Source organism: Hemisphaericaspora subhashii (genome assembly GCF_019202705.1).
Source record: "Hemisphaericaspora subhashii strain CBS 10753 chromosome Unknown scaffold64, whole genome shotgun sequence".
In the NCBI taxonomy this organism is placed as follows: domain Eukaryota; kingdom Fungi; phylum Ascomycota; class Pichiomycetes; order Serinales; family Debaryomycetaceae; genus Hemisphaericaspora; species Hemisphaericaspora subhashii.
In genome coordinates, this window is record NW_026057232.1 from 47,094 (window position 1) to 64,363 (window position 17,270).

At 35.0% G+C, this 17,270-nt stretch overlaps 7 protein-coding genes across 7 annotated transcripts; 4 read left to right on the top strand and 3 right to left on the bottom strand. All coding sequences in view use genetic code 12, as the record gives it.

The window, feature by feature from the left end:
• Positions 1 to 107: 107 nt before the first annotated feature.
• J8A68_001853 (homeobox domain-containing protein) lies at positions 108 to 2,303 on the top strand (the record flags this gene model as incomplete). Its single annotated transcript, XM_049405541.1, has 1 exon — positions 108 to 2,303. One exon carries the CDS (start codon positions 108 to 110, stop codon positions 2,301 to 2,303), a length of 2,196 nt encoding a protein of 731 aa, XP_049264860.1.
• Positions 2,304 to 4,128: 1,825 nt separating this feature from the next.
• Positions 4,129 to 4,755, top strand: J8A68_001854 (5-formyltetrahydrofolate cyclo-ligase; the record flags this gene model as incomplete). Its single annotated transcript, XM_049405542.1, has 1 exon — positions 4,129 to 4,755. The coding sequence occupies one exon, from the start codon at positions 4,129 to 4,131 to the stop codon at positions 4,753 to 4,755; it is 627 nt and encodes a 208-aa protein (XP_049264861.1).
• Positions 4,756 to 4,804: 49 nt separating this feature from the next.
• J8A68_001855 (uncharacterized protein) lies at positions 4,805 to 5,371 on the bottom strand (the record flags this gene model as incomplete). The annotated part of the gene is made up of 1 exon (XM_049405543.1): positions 4,805 to 5,371. One exon carries the CDS (start codon positions 5,369 to 5,371, stop codon positions 4,805 to 4,807), a length of 567 nt encoding a protein of 188 aa, XP_049264862.1.
• A 162-nt stretch (positions 5,372 to 5,533) lies between these two features.
• J8A68_001856 (putative ubiquitin-specific protease) lies at positions 5,534 to 7,987 on the bottom strand (the record flags this gene model as incomplete). The annotated part of the gene is made up of 1 exon (XM_049405544.1): positions 5,534 to 7,987. The coding sequence occupies one exon, from the start codon at positions 7,985 to 7,987 to the stop codon at positions 5,534 to 5,536; it is 2,454 nt and encodes an 817-aa protein (XP_049264863.1).
• A 540-nt stretch (positions 7,988 to 8,527) lies between these two features.
• Positions 8,528 to 11,083, bottom strand: PHO91 (Pho91p; the record flags this gene model as incomplete). Its single annotated transcript, XM_049405546.1, has 1 exon — positions 8,528 to 11,083. One exon carries the CDS (start codon positions 11,081 to 11,083, stop codon positions 8,528 to 8,530), a length of 2,556 nt encoding a protein of 851 aa, XP_049264864.1.
• A 2,108-nt stretch (positions 11,084 to 13,191) lies between these two features.
• Positions 13,192 to 13,681, top strand: J8A68_001858 (uncharacterized protein; the record flags this gene model as incomplete). The annotated part of the gene is made up of 2 exons (XM_049405547.1): positions 13,192 to 13,314; positions 13,391 to 13,681. The coding sequence occupies 2 exons, from the start codon at positions 13,192 to 13,194 to the stop codon at positions 13,679 to 13,681; spliced, it is 414 nt and encodes a 137-aa protein (XP_049264865.1).
• A 2,097-nt stretch (positions 13,682 to 15,778) lies between these two features.
• On the top strand, positions 15,779 to 16,723 carry J8A68_001859 (uncharacterized protein; the record flags this gene model as incomplete). The annotated part of the gene is made up of 1 exon (XM_049405548.1): positions 15,779 to 16,723. The coding sequence occupies one exon, from the start codon at positions 15,779 to 15,781 to the stop codon at positions 16,721 to 16,723; it is 945 nt and encodes a 314-aa protein (XP_049264866.1).
• Positions 16,724 to 17,270: the final 547 nt, after the last annotated feature.

Here is a 17,270-nt window from a genome sequence, read left to right on the forward strand (position 1 = left end):
GTTGTTGCAAAGTTATATAAAGACCGGTCATCTTTTAGTATTGACTTACAACATATGTACAAGAAGTGGACATAGTAAACAACACAGGGCTTTCATGTTGGATTACAATGAAGTTATTACAACATAAAGTATCTACCTCAAATTGTGTATGTAACTTCAGTAGAAGTTTACACACGACATCAACAGCATTGAAGCAACAGGCAATAAGGACGTCTGATCAACCTTTGGCTTTAGTTTCAATTCCATCTCCGTCATCAACCACTGAGATCACAAAAAGTTCCAAACCTATTGCAAACGGAAAAAAATTTTGGTTGCCATTAGTTTCTGAGCGTATAAACCCTATAAATAAACTTGATATAACCATCGACGATGAAAATAATATTAAACTGAATTCCCCGATTACATTAGAACAAGCTTGGAACTATTTCTTTGCCACAAAACAATCCCTTCAATTGCCCGGAAATAGAAAAGTGGAGAAAGTTAGACGACAGTGGTTTTCCATGACCAACTTGATGAGAGAAGACATTAGATCAACATATCAAGAGTTATTGCAGAGTGGGAAAGATCTTTGGAACAAACAACATGTGGACCTTAAATTAATTTTATCTGAAAACATTTCAGTACTTACGGGGGTTAGATTTAAGTTTAGGGATGATGGAAGTTGTAAAGCCATTGTTGAGGAAGAAGTCAATCTACACCATGCTGAGAAGTATTTCAATCAGGTCACTGGTTGTGGCAAAGATATTGGTAACAACACTCGGCCCTCATTTGAGTCTCTTTGCAATGAAGAGAAGCTTGCATATAGAGACACATATCTTAATTTGTTATCTTCTGGGAGGGATATTTACAATGGGAAGATTATACCCCTTACTGGAGCTCCAGCGCAGAATGATGACCACCCCTATATAGAACCTGATCCAGAAGAAGCTATTGAAATCAAAAAAGTTAAGGTATCTAAAGATATGGTGCGGGCCTTTTATCGCAAACTCAAGGTTCATCATTATTTGCCAGTCGCCGGCACCATTCACATAGCAGACACTGCATATAGTATGGCTGCGCACCAGTTTTATACGCTTTCCACGGAGCAGCGGGACTATTATAAACCAATATTCCTCGATTGGTATTCCAGAGTGAAAAATAAGTCGATGCTGTCATCAGCAAAAGAGGGCACCAGGAGAAGCTTGAATATTCCCCCGAATTCTGGAAGAGTAATTGCACGACAGGCTAACTTTGGACATGCCTTTCGGTATTTTCGTTACCAAGCATTGAGAAAGACAAATGTCGATGGTAGAGTGGCATCAGCCACTCTTGAATGGAATAAGCTTTCTAGCGAAGAAAAGAACTGCTATAGGTTGGTATATCAAAAGATCTTGGATTTGGGGTACTGCATGCATAACTCAAGACTTATCCCCATCCAAGAAAAAGAGTCAATCGAGAAAAAGCGAAGGCGAAATGTTCCATTGACAAACGCATATTTGTACTACCGTTTGGAGAAGTTGCATGTCATTGGTCAAGAAGGAAAAGAATGGAAAAATCTAGATGAGTCTGAGAAAAATGCATGTCTTGAGGAGCTCAATCAATTGGTTCATGAAGGCAAAGGTGAATGTTCCACACCGGAAATAATTTCGTTCATAGTTAGTATTAGACTGAGCTTAATCTCGCAAGACGAAGGAATCGTTCCGACACGTGAAAATGTGTTCATCTACTACGTCCTAAAATTGCGAAGAGAGTTATTGAACACAGATTTGACGGTTCACGCAATCAGGACAATCGCTAAGAGGAAGTGGGACAAAATGACGTTGCAAGACTTTGACAAACTTGACCGTGAGTATAGATCAATAGTGCCATGGTCGGCACTGCAAAGCACCTGGGAAGAGGAAGACCCTACTATGTCACCATTATCACTACCTGCCTCACCTACCTTCTATGGTGTAGCCACAACTCCAGTTGGACAAATACATCCGCGTGAAAACTCATATCCTATTGCTGGTCATCATCCACCACCAGGCATCGGAATCATGACACATAATTCATCAGGTCATGATCATTCTTCAAGTGTTGGGGAGTTGGATAGTCCACCAACTAAACGTATGACTAGAAAAAAATTTCCGGAAGAAATAACGAATATTTTACTTAAATGGTTGAATGATCATTTGAATAATCCTTATCCGAACTTATTTGAAAAGAGTCAATTGACGATGGCTACTGGGTTGAATAAAAAACAATTGGATGCCTGGTTTTATGTTGCTCGTAGAAAAAAGAATAACCGTTTGAAAGCACAAAAGAAGTTGAACTTGGTTTAGAAGGTGGCGGCTGCCGACTGACAGGGCCTAGTTAGCTCGAAAATTGTTCCAGTCAAGGGATAGGTATCAAAAAAACCGGGACAAAAGATAAATCGACTAGAAAAAAGGGATGTTGTTACTTGGTTTTTTGTAGAAGACACTAAGAGAGAGAAAGACAGAAAGAGACATTAAATGTATCAATAATGATACTAGTAGAAGGAGCATCCAAGAGAATTACACCACTATATATTTAGAGAGCCCAAAATGTAATTGTCTGCTTTTGTTTTCTGTTGTCCCTGGCATAGGTTTCCCTCTTCAAATGATTATCTTATGGTCATTTGAAGTGCAAAAACCCAAATGTTTGCAAGACGTTTAAAAATCTATATTATAACCTCTTTGGTAATTTTTTATTTTCAATTTATGGGTAAATCCGTTTTGTCTTCCAAAAAACTCTAAATTGGATGTTTTTCATTAAACACAATCTCTATTTATGTTTTTTTTTTTTGCAGCCGTTTTTTCGCGTTGAGACCCGTGTAGTTGCAGGAGTTGGTCCCAACCCCTCAAAAGGTTCATTTAGTGTTCCCTAATCATCATTACGTTGGAGAGCAACTAACAACAATAATAAAATCTATTATATGAATCCCGCTAAAAGGGGAAAATACGTCTTCTTTTGGAAGAAACAAAAGACACAAAACCTAAACGATCTTTTCTTTCTTGCACTAGGAACCCACTCAACTCAAATGCCATTGTCTTTTTTTTTACATATACAATCTGTTTATTGAGTTCTTATACATACTAACATACAGAAATATAACAAACAGAAAAACAATATACTTTAAAGGCAAAAAGCATCATTGCCTAAAACCTCATTTCAGAACCATCTTAGAGACTGAGTGTGTAAGAATAATTATTAAGACTCTTGGAGGTGTACGATTCCTTTGGTTGTCATAAACTTTTCTTCTTTTTCTCATATAAGTTAAAAAATCCCAAGATGATCAATATACTTATGTCTTCGTGTATTTCCATCTTTGAATAACTAAATTTAGATGTCTTTGAAAAGATTAAAAATTCTTGACAGCATTTTTCCAAAAAAATGCCAAAATTCTACAAAATCTGCACGATCCAAATTATACTTTCATTACCTCACAACAAATATTTCTAATATCACCAACACAAACTTGAATGATAAGTAATAGTCTGAAGAATACATTACATTAGCTTTTTAAGATATAAATCTCTTCAAGCTCAAGCAAACCCAAAAAATCCGAAAATTAAGTCACGTGAAAGTCATGCGTATGTCACGTGAAACGACTTAATCGCCTGGCGTCTGAAAAAAAATTTCTGATAATTTCGCGCAAATGGTTTAGTGGTAAAATCCAACGTTGCCATCGTTGGGCCCCCGGTTCGATTCCGGGTTTGCGCATCCTCCTTCCTCCGCTCCTGAGAGGAAGGGAAAGTCCTTAAAAAAGTGTTAACGTGAGTTCATGTCAGTGTAATTTGTTTGAGTGTGTTCGTAAGTCGTCCATGGTTTGTATCTTGATCGCAAGCCTTAAAAAAAGGTTTTCTATCGAATGAAATATCGCTAGAAAACTTTTTGCAATTTTTTTTGAAGTATCCACTAAATCTCTCATACAACTCTACTAATAGAATATCAGTCAACAGAAGGAATTTGGTTTCATAATCCTTATCTGAAAATAAAACCAAATGAAAATTATTCATTATTAACGCGCTACCATATCCACCATTGGAAATGAAATCTTGAAATTTTCAACATGCGGACGTTTTTTTTGGGATCAATCTTTAATTCTATCCAATTGTATATTCCTATCCTTTTGATACACTCACTATGACTTCTGTATCCTTAAAGGAAGCCAAGAACCAATTAAGAAAACAGATAAAGCGTACTTTAAAAGGAATATCTCGAGAATCGTTAATAATTCAATCTCATGACATTCACCAAAAATTATTACAATTAGATCGTTTTCAACAATGCAAAAAGATTGCAATATTTATGAACATGCCAGACTCGGAGGTGAAGACAATGGATATAATCAAATCATGTTATCAACATGGGAAAGATGTGTATTTGCCTCGATGTAATCCATTTGAAGTTGAAGGTAGAAAGAAGAATTTTTTGTCAATGTTACAAGTACCTACATTTAATGATGTTCTTAATCTTCAGCCTCAAGGGAAATATCAATTGTTAGAACCGATACTGGGTATTGATGCTATTGAACAAGGTGATTTAGACGTGATTATAATGCCCGGGGTGGCATTCACAAAGACAAAAAAGAGAATTGGTCATGGAGCAGGATTCTATGACGAATTTTTAAATTATTACTTTAAGAAGTTTCAAAGGAAACCTTATTTGATTGGAATTGCATTACAAGAACAACTTGTGGATGATATACCTACCGAAGAACACGATTTCCCTTTGGATAAACTAATTGTAGCAAACCATGATGTCTATTAATAATAATCCGTATCTGCCTATTTCTAATAGAATATATATATATCATACGTTAAGGAACATACAAACCAACAATACAATTTTCTAGCATTCGATCAACATTTACCCAACTATGATACTTATTAAACAATGCAGTCCCATCTCTTCCCGCACATTTCATTATTTCTTCAACTCCACCAGGATGGAAATCCACATATGGAGTAATATTATAAACTCTTCCATTTATACATGTCCAACAATCATCTTGACTCTTATGTTTTTTTAATTCTTCTTTTTTGATCTTGACAAATTGTGGTGGGGGAGTATTTGGATCAACACCTCGAAGTTTAAATTTTGGTTCTGTCCTATTTAGTTGGGCCCAATCAAGAGGAGAATGACCTGGCTTTAATGCTACCTTCTTCCTCTCCCTCCCTCGAGGTGGAGCTAGACTCGATAAAGCCCGTTGTGCTGAGTTTGGCGATGGGAAAAGCGGAACATTTGCTGGCGATGTGGTTGGAGGTTTCAAACTACCTCCTTGTCGCGTGGCTGCCGGTGTCGGTGCTGTCGGCCTTCTGGTATTGTTTCCTAATAATGCATTGAGCTTTTCAAGCTTTGAAAGTCCTGGTTGATCTGTAGTCATTAATTGGTGATTTCAAAAGAACCAGATCTTATCATGGTGACATTTTAAATTTCTTTTATTTGGCAGATCTGAATCGAGAATGAAAAATAAAAATGCGACATTACATATTCTCAATTTACTAGTTAATTACTTCCTATCTACAAAAGAGAGAATGAAGCTATTTCAATGTAAGTGATGATGATGATGGGCATGCTTCTTAACTTGTTTACGATCCACTCTTTCATAAAATAACATATAAACACTTGCACCTTCAGCCAAAACATAAGCTTTTGAACATTCAGAAATTTTTGCATCACTGATTCTCCAGAATGGATTTGACACAACGGAATTAATTTTCTTCATTTTGGTCTTTTTATTAAGTTTTTCGTCAAGAGCCTGTTTAATTTCTTCTGAAAGTATTTGCTGTTGATTCATTTGTTGCATTGGATCCTCAACTAATAATTCCGCAGGTGAATGAGTTCCCGATCGAATAATTTCTTCAACATTCTCAGGATCAGCTTGAAAGACAGACGGTCTCCGGGCAATCATATTCGAAAGCTTACTACGGAAACTATCTTCTGAAGTGGTGTTAGCATTTTCCATTGCAGTTGCAGACGATGAAGAACGAGATAAATTAGAATGTTTCTTGGTGGCTGGATTATCTCCATTTATCAGATATGCTGGTATTTCAATTGGTTCATGTGTAGGTTCCGCTATATTCTCATCGCTTGAATCATCTATTATTTCAGGGAATAATTTAAATATATTTCCGTGTCTATCTTTAACGTATAATGGTTTCCTCTTATAACATTCATAGTGTCCTTGAGTATGTGACCCCATATGTCTAATAAGCGCCTTCAATCGATAACTATAAACATCATCATCATTAAACTTAAACTGTCCAAATATTTTCCTTAAATCCTCACTTTGTTTTTCAGTTATGGAAGCAAGTGATGATGTTTGTGATGGATGCTGGACAAAATTTTGATACACACTTGAAGTACTTGTCATGAACTCGGTGCTAGATTCCAAATCTGATTGTGATGCTGTATCACTGAATTCCAGATCTAAATCTTCTGCTAATAGGAGATGTGACTTTTTCTTTGCCATAGGAACATTTGATTCTGGGATATCACATACTTCTCCATATTTTGCCGTTTCATCTATATCTTCACGCTGTACTGCTTCGTCCTCCATATCATTGACATCAGTAGTAAGAATAGGCGACTTTATATCTTCAGGGAGCTGTACTTCTTTCTTAGGAATGCTGCTTTGAAACTGTTTTAAGGTGTCAGTATATTCTTCCCCAATTGACAATGTTAAATAGTCATTAAAATTAATTAGACATTGATTTCTCGTAATTTCTTGACCGTCAAATGCTGACCGTGAAAGGTGAATTCCAAAGATTTTGGGTGGTTTCAAAATTTGTGATTTTCTATACACTGTGGAAGTAACTAATGAAATCTTCACTCCATTTATATTATAATTCTTTATATAAGCTTCCAAATCTTCAGGCAAGTCTTCATTAATACAAAATGTCGGATCGTTACATAAACGATTTATCTCTTTAATGTATTTGATTTCATCTGGATCGGTGATTCTTCTCTTTATGGTTTGTTCATTAGCCACTATTCTATTCACACGACATTTGAGACATTGGTATCCTTCAATGCTATCACTTTCACTCTCACCTAACAATGTATCCAACTGTACTACGGGTGCTTGTGGAGGATTCAAAGTAAGCATAGAAAATGGAGTGAAATTTGGTTTTGAAACACCTTTACATGAGAAACATGTCATTTGATTCAAGATTAATCCATCGAATGGGAAATCGGGGATTTGACAACTGACAAGTTCGGCATAATCTTGAGGCGTGGGAGTGGTTTTCATAACTGTTTGTAAATTTGAACTAATAAATTCATGGAAACTTTTAATAAGCAAATTTTCATTGTCTAATGTTTCATTTATCAATTGAGTCAATTCATGGGCATCATGTTGTGAACGTGAGATCTTGGCATTGAAGATCCCTTCTAATTCATGTAAGAATGTCCAAACACTAATTGTTCTAGAAGATAATTGAGTCTCTTGTAATTTTTTTATAATTTGTGCCATGGCAAAATGTAAAGGAATATCAAACTTAGAATTTGCCAATTTGAATTTTGAATGTTTTAAACTTGGATTTCTTTCTAATCGTAATTTAATTATTTCATTTATATCAATATTCCGATCATTCATGAATTTCTTTAATTTCTTAAAATTATGAATGAATTCATTTAAATATTCGGTCCATGCTGGCAATGACGAATATGCTTGAAGTGATGAATTCGCAAAACAATCATTTCTCAAGTTGATTAACCCTGTTGTATGTTTATCAGGACGTTTGGTGAACATTTTGTCTTTATTTCTGGATAATGGCAATGATGGAGAAACGATATAAAAAGATATCGAAAATAATAATACAAGCTGTAGAAGTAGTGATCGTTGTTGTTGTGGAGTTTTAGTATACCAATAACGTAACAAAAAGTCCGGAATGTATTCGGATCTTGGAATAGTTCTTTGAGTAATAGCAATTGCAGATGTTTGAGTAGTGAGATCTTGGTTAGTGATTAATAATCGCAATTGTTCCCAGACACTCATGAAATTAATATGAAGATTTTAGGAATGTGACAATCTGGTCTCGAAAGTGTCAAAATACCAAGAACAATAAGTTTAGGAATAAGCCTTTCAATCGATCCACTTTTGACTTTGTTTGGTCTATTATCACCGGTTTCAACGGGACATCACATGTAAAGATCTCAGAAATGCAGAGAGAGAAAAAAAAATCTCAGACAAGATGTGTGAAATCGTGCCAGTTGATGCGAGGGGTTTGTGAGACTCATTTTTTTCCATTTCATCACGCGGTGGGATGAGGCAAATTATACGGCACCGAACTAAAAAAAAAATTTCCAGGTCGGCGTTCCTACTACCCTCGCTGCCTACTTGACCCCAGAAGGACCCCCGAAAAAAAGGGGTTCTCCAGCGCAGATACGAAAAGCCATTCGGCTATTGTAGAATCTACAACGGACTTTCCAATCAACCCCATAATACATCTATTAAATTAAAACAATCTCGTATATACTAATTATAAACATAATTTCTCTTTTATATTTTTGCTTTCCCTGATTTTTTATTACCCCTTTAGAAATTGATAATTTTCATAGTGGCATAACCAATAGTAACAATCATTATATATGCAATGACTGAACTTGGTACACCTCTTGTAATAAATGTACCAACTGTTAAATATGGGGTACCAAATTCATCAGTCATACAAATTGCAGTAACATTAGGGAATCCCGAGGTTGGTAAACCCATGGCTGCTGAACATAATAAAGCACTTGCCATAATCAATAATCTTGGATGAGGTTCTGGCATAGCATTACCGATTTCACTAACTAATGGAATAATAATCAAGGCTGCAACAGTATGAGATACAAATGTAGCCATTGTTAAAATCAATAATCCAAAAGTTAAAGTAACTCCAAACAAACTAAAGCCTTCAACTTGATGTTGGATTGTAACGGCAATGGTTGCTAATAATCCCGATGAGGCAACGGCTTTACCTAATGCAGTACCACCCATTGCTAAAACGACAATATTCCAAGGATAATTATTAAAATCTTCCGTGGTTAATAATCCAGATCCAAAGAAAAGTATAATTGGGATTAAGGCAATAATACCCATTTCTCCAAATATACCAGTTAATTTAGAAGCAATACACCAAAGGAAAATAGTCCCAATTGAAACTGAAATAATATACCATTGAATAGCAGAAAATCTATCATCAATGGTTCTAATTGCAACTAAATGAGTGTTTCTTGAATTACAATTAAATGTAATCAACAAGAAAATCCAAATTAATAATAATGACAAAATACAGACAGGTAAAGCAATAACAAACCATTGACCCCATGAAGGTTGTGGATCCATTGATCCAATAGCAATCATATTTTGTGGAGAAGCGATTGGAGATGCCATACCTCCGATATTTGAAGCAAGAGCAATACCCAAAATTAATGCATTAATAAATTGTGATCCTTTAGGCAATGTTCTTAATAATGGTTGGATTAATGAAAAACATAACACTGGTGCTGCAACATTAGAAACCCACATTGATGCAAAAAGGGCAACTCCCATAATAGTCAATAATACTACGGATGGATTTGTACCGGCTTTTGAAAGAATCCAAGTAGATATCAATTTAGCAATATGATATTTAGATAATGCAGCTGCTAACGTGAAACCACCTAATAATAACAAAATAACCGAATTCCACATGGTTGATAAAATAAACTTCGATGCATCTATAGCTTCCATAATGGATCCATCATCATTTTTTATAACTTCTAGATTGACAATTAATAACGGTATCAATAAGGAAGTGACAAATAATGGAATAGTTTCAGTAGCCCAAAGTAATGATGCACATATTAACAAGGCAAAACAATTCTTTTGAGCTTTATCACTAAATGGAGATAGATTAAGTAAAGTTATCGTTATGGCTGAAATAATTAAGAATTTTAAAATGACTGGGTTTTTCAATGATAAATTAAATTGTTGCTTTAATTTACCACTATCTCTAAGATCTTCATTCTTTTCTCTTATTCTATCACGACCTTCAACTAATTGAGAATTAGCCGCATATGATTTTCTTTCTAAACCGATCATATCTCTCCAAACGGTATTTCTTTCCCATACAACATGTTCACGTAAATGAACCGATAATTCAGATTTGGCAGTTTCTAAGTCATCCCCATGATTACAAACTAATGCATAAAGTTTAATCAAAGCGTCAAGACGATCATCCACTTTTTTCATAGTTGAAGGTTGAAAAGTATATGAATTTTTAGGTAAATTTTCTAAATATTCATCTTTAATATTTGTATTTAATGATTTATCAAATTTCTTACATGCTTTTTTAAACCCAGTTTTATTTAATTCAATATAAGATTTCAATTCTGATAAAGTTGTGAATAAACCAATGATACGTTTTCTTAAAATAATTCTACTTTCACTTAATAAAATTAATTGAGGAGGTAAATTAGTTGTACTTGAAAATTGATTCAAATTATTCCAAATTTGTGGAGAAGTTGGTGATTTGAGGTATTCATCTATAGAGCGAGAGTGGGCCAAAGTATGAGCTTGAGGTCCGATATTTGGCATTGAAGAAAATCTAGATCTTGGAACCTGAGGTTCAGCATCTTCGTCTCCACTTATATCTCCAATTTCTTCTTCTTCGGCTTGAGTAAATTCAGTATCTGGGTCAGTAGTAAGAAGCTGATCGGGTGAAAGATCAGATACAGCTCTACCTCTTGGTCTGAATCCCTTTGCTAAGGATAATGATGCATCGATTTCCTGTTCAAAATGTTCGATGTCAATCATTAAATCATCAATGCTTTTGAAAATAAAGGTTTCTTGCTGTTGATAAAAGGAATCGATCTTTGCTAATTCGGCATCAAGAGCAGCAATAAATACAGTAGTGGCACTTTCTCCTTCTCCTAGTTGACCAGTTGAAGCATATCCATCAGATAATAAATTAGCAGCTTCGAAATCAGTAGTTTCTGCTCCTTCATGACTTCTTCTTAAACTATCTCGTTGTAAGGAATAGATTAACTTCTTTAAAGTTGTATAGGCAATATACTTGGAAGACCATTCCGGTACCGCGTTGAATTGTAAGGAATGGGAGAACTTCATTTAATGTTCAAATCTTCTATTTTCTGGGGCGTGGGTGGGCTGTAACAGCAATAAGATGGTTCAGGTGTAAATATAGCAATAGTCAAATAAGGGAATGCAAGGTTATACAGATGGTATATAAGAACGCTTCGGTAGCTTACTAGTTTGGTGGGAGGTTGGTAAAAGGTTAGTAAATCTGTTGCTAAAAATTGTTGTCTCCTTGTTGTAAATAAAATTGGCAAAACAATTTTTTTTCTTTGTATTTTAAATTTACAACTAACACCACTTGGTGTCTCTCTTTCTCTTCTAAAAAAAGTGTTAAAAATTTTCTTAGACAAGAAATGGCTGAAGAAACTCAAATAAAGCTTAGTTTTGATACTTGAGGATAATTAAACTATTTAAGTATTCGGCGTTTGAATAGGAAAAGTTGATATTCAATTAGGAGATTAAAAGCTGAAAGTGAAATTCGAAAGGCTTTACTGGGCTCATGAAATTTTAATAAAGAGACGCAAAAGTTTTTGTTAAAGAATACATTGTAACTCACGACACAAAGCAAGCAAGTAATGGACCTAGATAAAGAATCCTGCAATAACTATTGGAATATTAATAGCAATATACGAATACCCAGACAACAGAAGCAGTACAGATACAAAGGCGTTTAAGAACAATAGAAAGGATCAAGTTTGTTGGATTTGAAAAAGTGGCCATTTCTTCTCTTCTATTGAAAACACTAAGAAAAATAAATTTGTATTAACGAAAGTTTTGAAATATTTTTTAAGCATTAATTTTATTCTTTAAAATCTTTGACTCAAACTCATCACCTTTTTATTAATAATCACTACTCATAGGGCATTACAATATGTGAATACTATCAAGTAATACCATTCGCCAAACATTCTTTAACTCCTTAATAACGTCTACTAGGTCAGATAATCCAAAACAGAAAACTAGACTGTTGGTTATGAACCACAAAATCAAAAACGTTGCGGGCGGAAAGCACGTGTGTTTCCCAATTAGGAAAGTGGTCGTTTCCACTTAAATTAAACCTATTCAAATAGTGTTATTCAATTATAATATTTTGATTGTTCTTCTAATTTTCAAGGCAACTTTTTATCACACGACCAATGAGTGAGCAGATGTTCCAATAGTAAAGATTCCTCGGGGAATTCCGCCTTTATTGGTTGAAAGGGGTAGAAAAAGCCGCAAATCATTTTTGCAGCCATAAACAATGATTCCTTCAAATATTGAAATAGACCGGAAAAGACTTTGCCCTTAGCCTGACCAATTGAACAATTATACCACAAATATTAGAAAATTAACTCTTCTTTGATGAAATTACCTCAGACCAAATATGAAAACAAGCTAATTCAAAAGAAGTTACTAAAGCGTCCAGAGACAATCACTTCTTCCACGTAAAATTTTACCTAAGGAATGATACCAGAGTGAGGCTGAAAATTAATATGATCAGTTTCTTTAAGTCTAGGAATACTTAACCATTCTAAAGTCGACTTATGTCAATCTAACTGGGACTTCATTGTTAGTAAGCAACTTTTCATCGAAAGATTCTCGAAGATTTCCCATTTTCTTCTACCTAGATCTATTCAATTCCTGATACTAAATGTCAACTGTGACTCCATCACTTGTATTAAAATTATTGATTTTCTTGTTAGTTCTGTAATCCCAATTGCAAGGAAACGGAACTCCTCTCCGCTTCCCAATGTTCACTTATAAGAGCTACTGCTTGCCGATGTACCTTGGTTGTAAATCAATAAAAATAGTCCACTAGCCAACCATCACTCTTCTCAAGAAGAAGAAAAGACATTAATATCAGATAGGAAGGAAGTATCAGTGTCTTTCTTCCGTTATGACCTCAGCCTGGAATATGTATAGTTGCCAAGCTACTATTCATTCGATTTATATGCAGTACAAGACTCACCTAGGATCTAACAATTTTTTTTGTGTGCCTTGTTGCTATTTAAACTATATAAGCCTTCTTTTAGCATTCTGATTCAGAAATAGGAGATTACTCATCCTCCACAGGAAGAATTGATAAGATACTATTGGCTAATAAAGAATGGATTTCTGTTTCTTTCTTATTGGATGTAAGTATATTCAATCGATAATGTCAAATGGAAGCTTTTGCCATCGAGACAATTCTGAGAATGTATGCCATCTTTAGGGGTCCATTGAATGTCAACAGTCAGTTGCTAGATGTCAGATTCAAGTCAAATTATCCTTCAGAGTCTCATGCTGTGTAATTAATAGGTAATTGAGTTGATATCCTAGCTTTATGAGGTATTCCGAATCATCCCGTGCGAAAGCGACCAGATTCATTCAGATTCCAAACAACATCAAACACATACTAACAAAGAAAATCTAGTCAAAGAATTCAATAAACCATTACCAGACGTAGGACACATTCCTTGCTATTGTAACCATTGTCATAATCAATCAGCATATGCTATTAGGACAATTAATTGCGTTACATTATTCTTCATCCCAGTTTTACCATTTTATTTCACAAAGAGATTAAAATGTTCAATTTGTGGTACGAATGGACAAATTGATGATACTGCTATTGATCGATTACGACAGGGACAACCAGTTATGATTGGTTAGATAATTATTTGGGGAATTATGGAAGAGGCATAGGTGACTGGCGAGGCGAGAGTGCTGAATAATTAGACTTTTTAAAAGACGGGAAATTAAGATTAAAATTTTAGAGATTGTTGTATGGACTCAATGAATGTGATTAGCTTTTCTTTAGTTTTTCTTAGTGTCTTCTGACTTCGGTGTTCTCTAACATTTGTGAAAATTGCCTGGTATTCAGATTTATGAGAGTCATCGAAGCTTTAGCACTGAACTACAAAATAAATACATAATAAACGAGAATTTCAACTAGACTGCAAACAATTACTACTAAATACGACCCAACACGTAGATCGAGCCATTAATTTTACTTTGCTGTAAAGTCTAATCACTGCGCACGGAGATACATGAGCTTTTCCATTGTCTTGGCGGTGTAGAATATAAAAATGAACTAAGGGGTCGCTTATTTCGTTTAAGTATCTGGGCCATTTGAAAAGAAAACTTATTTTCAGTGAAATTTTACTGCTTTCAATATACTTCTTTTTACCAAATACAAGAGAACCACTTAATAACAGACACCAAAAGCTTAGTAACTATTAGAAATGTTCTTTATATTTGGAGGTATGTATAATCAATTTTCAATTTTTAGGAATCAGGCAATTTGGAAACGAGCGTACATTCCCCGGATATTACCTATTGCCGATGATGATCTGATATAGTCGAGCCTAAATTCCATTATGACATCAATAACCGATTACTACACGACGTATTTAACCCGAGGCGATCAGAAGGGTCATCAAGATGACAAAGCTGTTGAACTGAGGACCCGGAACGATTCTGAATTATGGTGAATCGTTCCCGAGAGGAAATATGCAAGCGACTATAAGCAAGTGACTCCAGACGTATAATGATTTCCGAACATACGATGCAAACCATATTACTAACCGACATTCCGAATAGTTAAAGAGTTTACTAAGCCATTACCAGAAATAGGTGGTATCGCATGTTATTGCGGCCATTGTCATAATCAATCTGCTTTCCCGGTCCGTTCAATATATTGTGTCACGTTGTTTTTCATTCCTGTCGTACCATTTTATTTTTCAAAGAAATTGAAATGTTTGATTTGTGATTCACATGGTCAGATTAATGATTCTGTTCTAGAGCAGTTAAGACAAGGTCAGAGAGTTGCAATTACTTAAAGAATTCAGAGAGATTTGTTGGTCCCGGGGCTATTTGAATGAAGTGCGTTCGTATGATATGCCTATCGATTGAAAAGTACTAGACCCACTTACCGGAATGAGTATGCATTCCAATGCACAAAATACAGGCAAAGTCCGTCGTTACTGCTGTTTCTTTTGAATAAATAACCGACCATAAGATATATATTTTTAACGCAGAAATCAGTTGTAAACCCTCTATAAAAGTAATTACGGCCATCGTACCTTAAAAAGTCGACCGATTCTGATGCGCGGCTATTCAGAAGCTTAATATTTTTTTGCAACAATCGTCTGAGATTTTGTGTCATCATCTCCACAAAAAAGTTTTCGAACATCAAAGGGGAAATAAGTGGGACGATATTAGCTGGAAATGAGGGATTAAGGTTGAGATGGAACGGCTGACCAAAAAATAGTAACTATATTACCGATAGCTAAAACACTAAACGAGCGAATTTTTTTCTTAACGTTGCTCTTCATTCAGATGATGGCATCTATTCCATCTCTTATCTATAATAACTTACACAACATAACGAGCAAGGACCCAATTGGTATGCAAACAGTTAATACGACAAAGCCTCAATTGAATACCATTGTTTTGTAAATAGTTGGTTAATCAATATCAAAAAGGCTTTAATTTGCCGGTCTATGTAAGATCATGTAAAATTGCCGCAAAATTTATTTTTTCAACCAGGTGTTTATTCCGTTTTCCTAGCCATACTCAAAAACAGACGTCTATTTCATTACGGCTTACCAAGATACATTAATCCTTTGGCTATAAATACCTCTGGAAGCTTACCCCTATTTCTCCTGCTTTTTTTTTCTAAAAATTTTATCATTATATTTCCATATAAGAAAATTTTGCAACTATATTTTCACAATACAAATTTTTCTGAATTATTAATAATTAATTATGTACGTTCAAGAATTTATTAAACGTAACACTGCTATTGATGTCAATGCGAATGCTCCGGGTGTTAATATCCATATTACGGAACATGGTAGTGATTGGTTATTTGCTGCTTTTTCTGTTTTCGGCTTGCTTATGGTAGTTAATGCCTTTATGTATATTAAAACCAATGGAGTTAAGAGGGCATTATTCATAAGTCCTTTAATTACGACTATAATTATGACAGGTGCATATTTCATCTATGCATCCAATTTGGGTAATGCTGGTGTCCCTGTTGAATTTACCCATGCAGATGCTGGTGTTAGACAAGTTTTCTATTCTAAGATTATTGCTTGGTTCTTGGCTTGGCCATGGGTTTTGGCTACTTGCGAAGTCATAACTCATCCAGATTTAACTGCTACTGGTAACCGTGGTATACTTTCAAGATTTGTTTCATTTTTCCTGGGATTATTTATTAAGATTGTCGCTATTGAGGTTTACGTATTGGGTGTTTTGGTTGGATCGGTTGTTTTGTCAACTTATAAATGGGGGTTCTTTGCCATTGGTGTATTTGGGTTATTATCCCTTATCTTCTTGGTTGGTGCTGATCTTTTCCATTCATTCAAAAATTCAGCCAAGTCAAAAGTTGGTAACTTCCTCATTATCTTTATTCTTGTCGTCTGGATCTTATATCCAATCTGTTGGGCATTATCTGGAGGTGGAAATGTTATCCAACCTGATTCAGAAGCTGTGTTTGACGGAATCTTAGATTTAATCAATTTTGGTATTGTTCCTACCATTTTGACTTGGATTGCTATTGGTAATGTTGATGAGATATTTTTTAAGAACTTCTGCCACTATTGTGATGCTTCTCCCCTTGCAAATGAAAAGGAAATTGATACTACCCCAACTCATTCTGGTGACACTTCTGTTGCTCCAGCTGGTGTTACTGCTGTTGATGAAGTTTAGGTGGGAAAAATTCAGTAAATGCATGCCTTAATTCTATCGGTTTTGTATTTATTTCTAAGCTTCTATTATGACAGATCTGTCAATTGCTTTTTTAGTCTAATTAATTTATATATTATAGTGTTTAAAATACGTTTTGTCTGTATCATTTTAAGGGGTAGGAGAATGGCTGCAAAATCAAAACCCCCAATTTTGCGACTAACAAAAGCTTTTTATTTGTGCAAGTAACTAACTACTCTGGTAGATTCAATTGGGATCGAAAACCTCTATTTACCCCGAGTTAGAAACTATCATATGTTAAGTAACTGTATAAAGACACAGAGTTTATTGCCAAAGAGAAAAACACACTACCAATTGGACACAAGAACTCCTAAAAATAGTTCTCATCATGTTCCCCATAGGAACCAAATGAAGTTGATATGGAACAGTTACACAACTACCTTTGTCCGAAAGATACAGCTTTACACAGCGAGATTTGTCCGAAAGCCACAGCTTTACACAAAGACCTCTGTCCGAAAGACACAGCTCTTAGTTTTCAAGAATGTTGATC